This window comes from Calonectris borealis, chromosome 1 (genome assembly GCF_964195595.1).
Source record: "Calonectris borealis chromosome 1, bCalBor7.hap1.2, whole genome shotgun sequence".
In the NCBI taxonomy this organism is placed as follows: Eukaryota; Metazoa; Chordata; class Aves; order Procellariiformes; family Procellariidae; genus Calonectris; species Calonectris borealis.
This window is the reverse complement of record NC_134312.1, coordinates 136,254,887-136,267,297: the sequence shown is the minus strand read 5'-3', so window position 1 is coordinate 136,267,297 and position 12,411 is coordinate 136,254,887. Positions and strand designations below refer to the sequence as shown.

Here is a 12,411-nt window from a genome sequence, read left to right as displayed (position 1 = left end):
CACTCAGTACCAGTTTTGTCAGTGAATACCACCAGATATGAGAAGATCATTTAAACATTGGATTAATAAAAATTTCATACAAAAAGCAAGGTGAGAGAATACAAACCTGCATGGTTAAGCATTCCAGTCAGGAAATGTATGGGCAATCTTCATTTTACCCCATAATGAATAATGCATTATGTTATAGCCTTTAATTATATGATCGTATACCACTTCCTGAATAATACAATTTTCTTCAACGTGTTTTAAATACTGGTTTATGCAATTTTTCTAGTGCTATCTATTATTCAGTGTAAGCTAGAAAGAAGCCAAGAAAGTCTTTTATATAAAATCACATAGCATGCTAATGTTGCTCAATAAATTTACAAATAAATCACCCTTTCTGGAACACCGTTCATCTTTGGGTCTCAGACAGCCTTACAGGTGACTGAGACATAACTCAGCAGCATTTTAATTCCTCTAGGTCCCAAGAACCCGACCCTGCCACAGCATGTATTACCGTCATAGGCAAACAGATGCTCTAAAGCTAAGAAACAATCATAGCTCTAATATTGCTAATGACTTAGAGGATACCTTGCAGATACCTCTATTCACAGGGAAAACTGATTATGAATGTGCATACCAATAACATGTAGCCTGTGAGTCTGGAGTCAACACATCTTCGGGTCTTTCCTCTGCTTTTGAAGTCTAATAGACTCCTTATCACAGGAATACCCCAATTCTGCCTGCTACCAGGCGGCTGCACAGCTAGAGTCACTGGAATGCAGAAACTGAGATCCCTCCCTCTCTACGCTGCACCACAGAAACCAGTAGCTAGAACCGTGGAAAAGATAGGGGGAAAGCATTTATGCACCCACACATTCACACATATTTGCTCTTGATACTCTCTCTAGTAAACGCTAGATTAAAAAATAGAAATGAGAGACACTTTTGTGGTGTGGAAAACCCCAAAACGAACTTTTCAGAGCACACAACAGTATTTGGTTTGTGATGTTGATACCTTATTGCATACTCCACGCTATTGTGACAGCATGTTGTTCTGTGACTAAAGAACTTTGTAGTGCAAATGCACAGGTAAGTGTTCAAATATCGCCTGGGAGGAAGTATTTTCCTCCTTCTATTCTGTTTATTTTTTTTTACATTTGTTAACAGTACTGAAAATGAGTATGTGTCTGCATTTTGATTTTGCTAGGGGATAACTAATCCTGGTAAGGTAGAACCAGCACAAGCAGGACACACATAATTATCTAAATCATCCATATTTTGTACTATGATTGTTTTCATCACGCTCTTCAACAGGCATATAAAATTAAAAGATCGTTTTAAAGGAACCCTTGTAATCCATTTACAAATAAATTAAGCTTTACAGATTTCTTCAGTCTGCATACATTATTACACTTCAGATCTCAGCATCCTTATGGCTAGATCAGATGCCATGTTGTAAAGTCTATTTAAAAATGTTATTTTAAATAAGCTTGATAAGCATTAAATGGGGTAAAAAATTGTTTTGTTGCAAGCCAGGAGTATGCATATTTGATTAAATATCAAAGACCAAAATTTACAAAATAATACCATCAGAAGAGAAGCAAGTTCAGCTTACAAGCATTAAGGGAAGACATGATTAAACTGATTATGATGCGCAGCATTAGTCATCGTTACTATACAATTCTGCTGTCTGCCAAAGTCTCTAATTTACAGTAGAAGTAAGATATTTTGTTCACCGGGTTAATATATAACATCTGGAACAAAATAATTACTGCAAATGAAATCAAGAAGTGTGACAGAATTTTCATGTGTGTATATATATCTCAGAAGCAAGTGTTCACTAGATAAATATCTTAATATAACAGAACTCTGTTAGTCATCCTATCAGACATACATTAGATAGATCTTTTGTATAGTTCTTTCTCGCCACTGTTTCTATCAGAACTTAAAAAATTTGAAATACTAAAGCTGAATGAATGTTGGCATTGAGTTTGGCTACCAAACTCTAAGAAACGAATGGCCTGTTGATTTCCTACAGAAAACTTGTCTCTCATAGCTGTGGTTAGCCCAGATAAAGTAAACAAAGGAGGTGGGCAGGAGCATGTATTTACAATAAATTCATTGAGTACAGGTTCATATACAGCAAAAGCAAAAATAACGTAGTTCACATTATTGCTTTTTCTTTTCAGTGGCCCCACTTAGTAATCTCAATTTGCATGTGACGTATTTTGTAGAAATTGTAACTGATGATGTTTCCATTCAATCGAGATTAAAACAAGAGTTGTAAACCGTTTTCCTGTAGCAATGATGACTTAGGGGTGGTGACTCAAAGTCCAGACACATACAAAGGAACAAGAACTTTTATTGCAACTTACTTAACTGTACTTTGGAGGTAAGTATGCAGAAGTATACGAGGTTATTTGCTGTTTGCCCTCTTCCTGGACAGCACCCTGTCAATTCATGCCACCTTCTCTGCCTCCTGGCTATCATAAACTGAAGCAGTGCAGTGCAGAGAGGGAGAAATCCACTGCTGGAGTGGGTCTGGAACCACTTCTGGCTACTGGGATCCCTTCCACTAAGCCAGCAAGTATTTCCAAACAAGGAGGTTCTGATTTCACAAGAGAAGACTTAAAGAGCAAGGCAGCAGTTTAAAGTTTAAGACTGATTTTTCATCATTAGTAAGGCTGCCTTTGGTGGAAGGGTTCGCTTTGGATACTTTCTTGAAATCTGTGATGTATAATGTGTTGTCTTAAGGAATTTAAGTCATAAATGACACCAAAGAGCTAGGAATGATTCAGATTCATATCTAAATTGCCTGAAAGGATGGATATGAACAATTTTGTAATGTTTCTGAGTATTATTTTTTCTCCTGTTTGGATATCTACCAGCCCCTCCCAGTATGAACTACATACTGGGACTGAAGGTCAAGGACTGAATAAGTTACTCATTTTAACTTTTCTTCCTCCTCCTACTCCCAAAGGAGATCTGGACAGGTTGAAGTATATGTAACGTTATGTTCATATTTTCCCTTATTTCCAACATTATCCTACTCCAAATGCCAGATGTTGTCATTTTATTTGTATGAAATGCTCCCCTATTCTGTAATGGCTTCACTGGTACCACATGAGGAGTAAAGTGTTGTCAATCACCTAAACAGGTCTTGTGTAATATGTAATAGAGAAGAGAGACTCAGGCAACTAATAAGAAAAAAGAAGGGAGGATGTTGAATATTTTGAATATATGCAAAATGGATCTGTATTGACAAATGCTTTTTTATATCTGTTAATGTCAGACATAAAAATGTTTGAAATAATACATAATTTTATTTCATATTGGACAGCTGAACAACTAGCTATTGCCTTACATAACTAAGGCTATCACTGTCATTCACTGAAAAAGACTTCTTATTTACACAGGTCTCAACATTAAAGAGAGACAGGATTTGTTTACATTTTTCAATCCTTTACACAATCTGTTACGGTACAGTTCAAAAAACAGGCCAGTTGGTTTCTCACCCTTAGGTCATCATGCAGTCATGTTTGACTACCTTCAGGTTTTTGTTTTAGCTTTTTTACCTTCATTATAATTGGACCTTTTACATAGACTGTACTCTTTATTCATTTATATTTGGCCATATATTGAAATACATTGTTAACAAACATTCAACAATTATGATAATCTGACATACCATTTTGAAAGTTATATTGAATTTTCTCTTCTTATAGACACTAATTGCGTATTTGAAGTGATGGATTTTGTTTCCTCAGAAGCATGCTTCTGGATCACTTATTTATCATAATTTGAGAAAGTGGCATGACCTTATTTCTTCCATTTCTTAGGTTTCCAGAAATGCATACACAGTTGTGCTGGTTTTGACCAGGATAGAGTTAATTTTCTTCATAGAAGCTAGTATGGGGCTATGTTTTGGATTTGTGCTGGAAACAGTGCTGATAACACAGGGATGTTTTCGTTACTGCTGAGCAGCGCTTACACAGAGTCAAGTCCTTTGCTGCTCCTCACCCCACCCCACCGGCAAGGAGGCTGGGGGTGCACAAGAAGCTGGGAGGGGACATAGTCGGGACAGCTGACCCCAACTGACCAAAGGGATATTCCATACCATACGACGTCATGCTCAGCATATAAAGCTGGGGGAAGAAGAAGGAAGGGGGGGACGTTCGGAGTGATGGCATTTGTCTTTCCAAGTCACCGCTACGCGTGATGGAGCCCTGCTTTCCTGGAGATGGCTGAACACCTGCCTGCCGGTGGGAAGGAGGGAATGATTCCTTGTTTTGCTTTGCTTGCATGTGCGGCTTTTGTTTTCCCTATTAAACTGTCTTTATCTCAACCCACAAGTTTTCTCACTTTTACCCTTCTGATTCTCTCCCCCATCCCACTGGGGGGGAGTGAGTGAGCGGCTGGGTGGGGCTTAGTTGCCGGCTGGGATTAAGCCACGACAACAGTGCAAACATAAATCATGTGCCATCAACTAACTGTTACAAAACCATTTACATGGAAAGAGAGTGATTCTGTCCTATTTTCTGTCCAGCATTTAGTGCTTAAGAAACTCAGGTGGAATAGAGAAATGACTGAATTAATTCATACTTGACATAATATATCATATTTAGTATGATTATTATGCTTTGGTACATGCCTGAGGAACCGCAGGGATGTGTTATTTAGCCTCTTCATTGGAAGAACATAATTTCCCTCTCACCTTTCTTCACCTCCCTGCCCCACTTTACAACAAGCCTCCCTGTCCCATCCCGGGTGGGAGCCCCTGACTCCCATTCATTTGCCACACTTCTGCTGTCAGAAATGTGTTGTGAGAGATAACAGATGAGTGGCACTGGAAAGAACCGCATCCGTGCAACTTGATGTACACAGCTCATCCAGAAACTGCCGCACGTCGATGGCTGTACTGCTCGCAGCTCTGGCTCCCGCACAGGAAGGGAACACCGGGAAGCGCTGTGGACATCCAGGTGCACTGCTTCCAAATGGTTCCCCCTGACCTGCAGAGCTGTGAATCATCCCTCACCATCGGGTGTGCATTTTATAGACAATATTTAATTGTGGATGAATGACAGCTTACAGACTTACAGTATTCAAAACAACTATAAACAACTTTTTTTTTTTTTTAAATGGGAGGAAGGTGAGGAGAGATGGTGTTGCAAGAATGGCTGAAAGAAGGAACTTTTTCACGCACGTGTTAATTAATGGAAAAGAGGTGAAGGATGCACTGAAATCTGCCCCCCCCCAAATACAGATGGGAGCTTGACCTGGAACCCTCTGGTTAGAGAAAATGGTTGCTTTGAGCCCTCAGAGTTTCAAGAAGAGAGCTATTTGAGCGAACGTTGCTGTTACTTAAGTTAGTATCAGTAATGCACTATTTTCAACCCTTAATAATTAAGTTCTGTTTGGCATTTCCATGTTGAGTAACGTGTCACTGAAGCCTCTAGGCGTTTGGAGGTGTAAGGAATGATGGAGAAGATACTAAAAATTTTCATTATTACATCTCTCACCATGTTTTTACAATCCCCACCCCAATTAAGGGCAGGTTATTTTGAAGAACTTCCTGCAACTTTTATTTAGCTTAGGGATATAGTTATTTAGCATTTCAAATACTGAAGAGCAAAAAATCGCTGCTAGCAGCTAAATCTTGGAAAGCAGACTTTCAAGTAGGTTTTCTCTAGTTAGAAAACTTACAGAAATGTTCAGCTACTTTCTTCCACCAAAAAAGGTAATGAACATTTATAGGTCTTTAAAAGCATGTCCTGTCACAAAATCCACGTGAACAGCCTCTTCGGAAAGATACCTGTCGTATTCAGTGATCTCTGCATTAGGAACTCTGCAAGCAGTCCTGAGATTCCCCACACTTTTAAGCAGGTGGCAGTGTAGGTTAGAGAGACATACATTTTTCCTGCAGCTGATAGAAATTGTCACTTTCCAATTTCTCCATTTATCTTAACCGAAGGTAACAATATATAGCAATGTTACTGGGTTCCTACCCAGATGGCAACAGGCACAAATTTTGAAAAGTACATCTTTGTTGACTCAAAACCATTCCATTATTTCCAGATGCAGCGTTGTAAGCTTTATTTCTCAGAACAAGACACTGCAGTAAGAGACATAACACAACCTCTCTTCTTTAATATGTTAGCAGGAGCACTCATCTTCTGAAGAGGTTAGAGGATGTTACAGTACAGTGATTCAGCATCAACCCTCAATGTCCACTGTTAAACATTGATAGTTTTAATAAAAACAAATTATCTGGCCTTTCTTTTGCTGGACCTTCCTTTATCCTACTGACACAGACTCATCAGGCTAAGCAATAAAGGATTTAACTTACGTTTGCATATTTGGACTGCTTTTTCATTTATTTGTACATAGGATGTTGTACTATCTAGCATTTGCACCTACGAATAGCTAATACAGTAGATTTTTTTCAGGCATGTCCTACAGTATTAAAGTAAAATAAACAAACAAAATGCAACAACTGAGTTTCATTTAATGAACAGTAACCAGTTTTGATCTCTTGCTAACATGGGAACAGAACAACTACTTTTCAGAAGCAATTTTTGAAGATAACTACAAACATGGTAAGAGTATCTGTCATGAAGTGGTAGGTATTTTACTTGGAGATATGAGAAATGTCTGTGTGTGCAAGTACTTTCGTGGAAGTGAAGCAGTGGATTGGTCCTGTGGCAGGAGAATACAGCTGGACCTAAAACCGAGGAAGAGTAATTTGTTTATTTTGGGAGTGCAGGATGGGTAAAAAAGACAACTTCTTTGCAGGAATTGGTTTCCAGATTGTTGAAACAGATTTGATTCTGATTTACACAAAATTTAGGATTTTCCAATGGGAACCAACCGAATTGGTGGCGAAGCATCCAGCTTCTTCTCAGGGTGTTGCAGAGGACACAGAACAAGAGAGTAACCGGCGGTGGGTGGGAGGGGGGGAAAACCATGGTGGTAGCAAAGGAAAAAGCATTTTATATTCCCTGAACATCGCAAGGTGAGATTCCCCAGCTGCCCATTTAAAATCATGTCACCAAAATGCTTTAAGTGTTGTAGTGTGTTGAGCAGAGTTTCCATCAGTCGCCATATGCGCTTCAGAGGGGCAAGTTATTCTCTTCCTTCTCTTGAACAATGTGACACCTCAGTGACAGCTTGGGTTTAACATGAGGACTTGTAACTGAGCAATTAAAGTTGTGGGAAGCGTTGGGGGAAGGACACAGGACTGGGACTTTGGAGAACAGCAAAGCCTCACCCCTGCTCCGTCACTGGCCATCGGCGGGGTCTCGGGTAATTACATCCCCTGTTTCAACTCCCCATGTACAAAAAGAGAAGTATCTCCTTCCAGCATGCCGGTCATGGGAATATCCCCTAGTAAGCTGCCTGTCATTATCTTCTCTACGACATGGAGAAGAAAAATAAAACCAAGTAACAATTGGAAACTACGCAATCTTCCCCCGCTTTGGCTTCTCGACAAACTCCCCACAGACCACACTTTCCTCCTCCTCACACCCACTTGGGTCTTTATGGAGGAGCTCCCAAGAGAGGGCCCAGCTCCTGTCGCGGGGGCCATCCTTCTCCGCACTCATCCCTCGGCCACGGGGCAGCCGGGCTCCTTCCTCCCCCTCCCCACCAAGGAAGGGGAGGTTTTCCCCCCTGCCTCGCCAGGACACCTGCGGGAAGACGGCACTTCCCTGAGGGGCGCGACATGGCGCCCTCCTGCCCGCCGCAGGGGAAGGCCGCCAGCCCGGCGGGGGCAGCGCCGCCAGCGGCGTGTGCGCGCGCACACCCCCACGCACCCCCCTCCCACAACCACGCGCGCGATCCCACTGACAGAGACATCGCACATACAGACACCCCTCACACACCCCCCACGCACAAACACACCACGCGGATACACCCCACACGGGTCCCAACGCACGCAGACACCCCCTCGCACACGCACCCCCCGCCACACACCGCCCCCCGCTCAGAACCACGCCACACCACACACCGAGGTCCCCCTCCCCCGCCACGCAGAAACACCCCCCGAAGCGCCCTCACCAAACACACCCACGCATCCCCGCTCGCAGAAACACACCGCGCGCCTTCCACGCAGAAACACGCACACCCCTCCCCAAACACACCCCACCGAGCCACCCCCTCACACACATCCCCTCCACAACCGCCCCGCACCCCGCAGACAGGTCCCGGGCGCGCACAGGCGGACACAGACAGAGGCGCGCGGCCGCCCCCCCTGCCGGCTCCCCGCGGCCGGCAGGCGCATGCGCAGCGGCAGTGGCGGAGCTGTCCGAGCGCTGAATTTATATCGCGGTGCGCTCCCGCCCGCCTCATTCCAGCACAGGCGCTGGGGTTCCCCGCGGCCCCCGCCCGCTCCAGCCCTCCCTCCCTCCTTCCAGCCCTCCCTCCCTCCTTCCAGCCCTCCCTCCCTCCTTCCCTCCCTCCCCGGCAGCGCCGACGCCTCCCTGCCCAAAGAGGGGAAAAGCAGACCGACCCAGTAGCCCCACCACCGTTCATAAATACTAATTTTCAAAGCGAAAGGGGAACAAAACATACCGGCAACAGAACTGCTCCCAGCGCTATTCCCTTTTGCGTGATGCTGCTTGGGTAGTTGGGTTTCCTCTTCTTTTCCTTTCCTTTTTTCCTTTCTTTCTTTTTCTTTTCTTTTTTTTTTTCTTTTTTTTTTCCCCCCCTCCATCACCAAAAGCGAGGCGAGGGAACGACCGGGTCTGATGCTTTGTCTCTTCTGTGCTGGCTGCTGGAGATGAGCCTAGGCTTGACCTGACCATGATTCCAAGGACTGGCACTTCTTTTTTACCCCCAGTTTGTAGAGATCCAGACCTTCTTTTCCTGATTGTCAAGAAAATTAAATTGTTGCTGAATTTGGGAATCTAGGCAGCACAAGCTTACTTTTTCCCTGCATCTCTCTGGAATAATTTCTGGGATATTTTCCAAATCATCACAGAAAGCAGGAGGAATGAACCGGCAGCTAGTGAGAATTTTGACAACCTTGTTTGCATTTTTCTTAGAGACAAACCACTTCAGGTAGGTGATACGACTCTGTGTGATGATTTTTGTCAAAAGGTTGTGGAAATCATAACTATAAAGATACTACGTCACATTAACCTAGTTTGTTTGCTATATTTGAGAGTATTTCATGTTCATTCTATATAGGCTATCCCTTTCACACTCAGAGACTCGTTGCTTGGTAACAAACACAAAAAATAATAATCTCAAGTTTGGGTGATCTATTTTCCATTTCTCTGATTCAAAGACATGTTTTTGCACTGAGTATCAGCATAGCTAAAAACATTTTCTTCAGTTTTTCTTCCCAAATGTAAATTCTCTGCTCCCACCGGAGGTTGTTTAGGAAGTTGCTTTGGTTCCCTCCTCTTCAAGCTTTGGAAACGGTTGAACCAGTTTTGTCAGGGATGTAGTTATCTGCAGTTAGAGAACCCGTCCTCTGATTTTGGGAAAACCCTGGATCAGACCAATATTGTGCTCACGTAAAGTACCACTACGTATGATTGTTGTGTCTAATTTTTTTTAACGTTTCATGCGCTTTTGCTTCAGCTCTTGACTTTTTGCAGTACAAAGCAAACAGGTCAGTCCTATTAACCTAAACACCATTTTAGCTGAGATTCATTATTATACTGTACACTGCTGTGTATCTACATGTACACATATAAAGTGTTTTTATATGAGTAATGAGGTATATATACAGTGACAGAATGAAATAGTGTTTATATTCGTGAGTCTGGGATCACAACGCAACTCATAACTAGTGGGCTCTGAATGAAAACAGAAGTAATTTGTACAGGAACATCCCAAATAAGCGCACTGGATTAATTTTCCAGTTTTTATTATCTTGACTGAATGTTTTTAATATTTAAGTGGGGAATATCATCTACTATGTATTAAAAATTCTGTAACGGTACCATGTCATTGACAAAAGCAAAAAGAAGCAACTGCCCCCTGTAAATGGAATCACACCACGAGAATTTACTATCACCTTGCCTTTTAACAAGTCTGGTGCTTTTGTAAAGGGATAAAGGATTTGATATTTGCTTCTCATTTCAGATGCTCACATGTATATCTCATTTGTTTATACTTGCGTTTACATGCACAAAAAAACCCCACGAAACGCTCCTGAAACTGAGTGGCTTCCTTTGGGCAAATATTTAAAGAGAGAATGGTTAGGAAGGCACAGACATAGAATTGCTTTCAATATAGCTCAAAGATTATGTTGAAACATAGATACAATGAAATTGGTTATTTAAGAATCAAGATAATGCTTTATGATGAAATCTGTGCCTCTACACACCAAATATGACCATTTCATTCTAGTTTCTTTTTCCCTAGGGAACAACCATGGGCAACTCCTAAATTCTGTTTCTCTGCAATAGTTAATGTGCTTACGATATGCAATATGCTCTGTACACAGTGGTATGCATGATATGGTACCAGAAATTTGCTCTTAAATCCTGAAAACAGAGATGTGTTCCAAGATCTTGCATATAAATATGAGCTGGTGGTAATACTGATAAATTTTATTACTCAATGTTCATTGGTAAAAAAACCCCTAAGATCAGATGTGACTGACTCTGGAACCCTTTTTGCAATGCTGGGGAAGAATCCAGACATTCACTAGAATGATTTAAATCTTTGTTGGGTAGCATCTGTAAAAAACATTTTTTTTTGCATCTATATCCTTCCCAACATCAACAAACCCAATATTTTTCAGTGTTGCTTGGTGAGTGTTGCAAGCTATTGTCTGGCAGTTTAAGACCACCTTAAACCAGACTTAACATACAGTTTTAACAGCATACATGTAATTAAAGTAATGATATGAAACAGGATATCAAAGTCCCTGTAAGATTGCTCTACACATTAAGATGAAAAGTAAATCTTCTAAAGTCTTAAAGCTGTAATAAATTTCTTTTTAAAGCTGAAGTTTTTTTCTGAATAGCAAATTGTGTCCATGCACACTACCTTAAGCTCATTTTTATTTCTAGAATAAAGTTTTCAGATGAAAAATAGACTATATTTTTCTATAAAAATATTAATTGCTACATTCACTGAATTGAGACAATTTTATTTATAATTTCTCCACGACTTGAATACAATACAAGCTAAATATTAGCTAATGGTGGCTAATAATTTATTTAGGACGACTTTCTGTAAAGAACATGATTCAAGATCTGGAAAAACCCCCTCACAGACCCTGTCTCCTTCAGATTTTTTGGACAAATTGATGGGAAGGACATCGGGGTATGATGCTAGAATCAGACCAAATTTTAAAGGTAAGCTTTTTTAAGACTTCTGATTAATTAATCGATTATATTTTGGACAAATTATAGGTTTGAGGGTTTTACCTCTGGGTTCTGATTCTCTTTTCAATAACTTCAGTTTTGCAGTGTGGTAATGCCATGGAGACCAGTTGATCCATGGAGAGGACTAGGAGAACAGTGTAGGTAATACGGGTCCAGAGTTTGAAAACCCTCTTTTCACATGACAATAATGTTTAGCTGTCAGAGGTTGCTTCTGAAGACTTTACTAATTCCACACAGTAAACAGGATTCCAGGTTCCACACTAAAAGCAATTGAGATGACTTGTTCCTGAAATTTTTAAGCCATGAAGACAATATCTTTAACACTTCTGTGCTGAGCTGTTGTCTTCTTTATAGCAGTGTCTGAAGAAAAGGTCTATGCTTTTGTTCAACTTGAAGAAAGTAAAACCTTCTTCCCCAAAGTAGGGAGATAGGACTCAAGGTATCCATACAGCAGATTTTATCCTGCGAATGTTGACTGAATGAGAAGAACCAATTTCTCAGGATCCCGACAAAATAAAAAAACATATTCTGTCTGTCGCTTCCATAAGTCCTCCCCTTTTCTTCCAAAATTTGGACTGAGTTGCGGAGAGCCACCACCACCATTCCAGCACAAAGGTGGCTATGGACTGGAGGCTTCTTTTGCAACCATTACTATTCACAGCAAGTTTTCCTTGCTGTAGTCCTGTAAATCCCTACGGAAGTGAGCACAGAATGTCTTGTGGCTTTGAATGAAAGGAATTGGGAGAGAAGTTTTCATTGCAAATATTTAGCATTTCTGGAGAGCCCTATAATTCCACCAAAACTGGCTCTTCTATAAAGCTCAGAATGTGGTTTTGCTTTGAAAACTGATAAAATGCTTCCTTCCTTAATAAATCTGATACCAATGTACATTTGCACTCATATCTATTGGCTTTGGTCACCGAAATGCATGTTTTCCTGTACTGAGCCTTGTTAGCAGTGCTGTGAAAGTTCATAATGACTGGAAAAAACAATCACTTCTTAGCCAGTGAATGAACTGTTAGGAAAGAAGAAGCTCGCATGTCAATGAGAAAAGTGTTTAATTAAATTTACATCAAAGATC

The 12,411-nt window shown here is 41.2% G+C and overlaps 1 protein-coding gene across 2 annotated transcripts in view; it reads left to right on the top strand.

The window, feature by feature from the left end:
• Window positions 1-8,324: 8,324 nt before the first annotated feature.
• GLRA2 (glycine receptor alpha 2) overlaps window positions 8,325-12,411 on the top strand; it is a 129,722-nt gene continuing 125,635 nt past the window's right edge. For both annotated transcript variants that reach the window (XM_075175828.1, XM_075175818.1), the window contains exons 1-2: window positions 8,325-9,042; window positions 11,167-11,300. In XM_075175828.1, coding sequence (XP_075031929.1) covers window positions 8,975-9,042; window positions 11,167-11,300 — 202 coding nt within the window. In that variant the 5' untranslated portion in view covers window positions 8,325-8,974. The remainder of the gene's footprint in view (window positions 9,043-11,166; window positions 11,301-12,411) is intronic.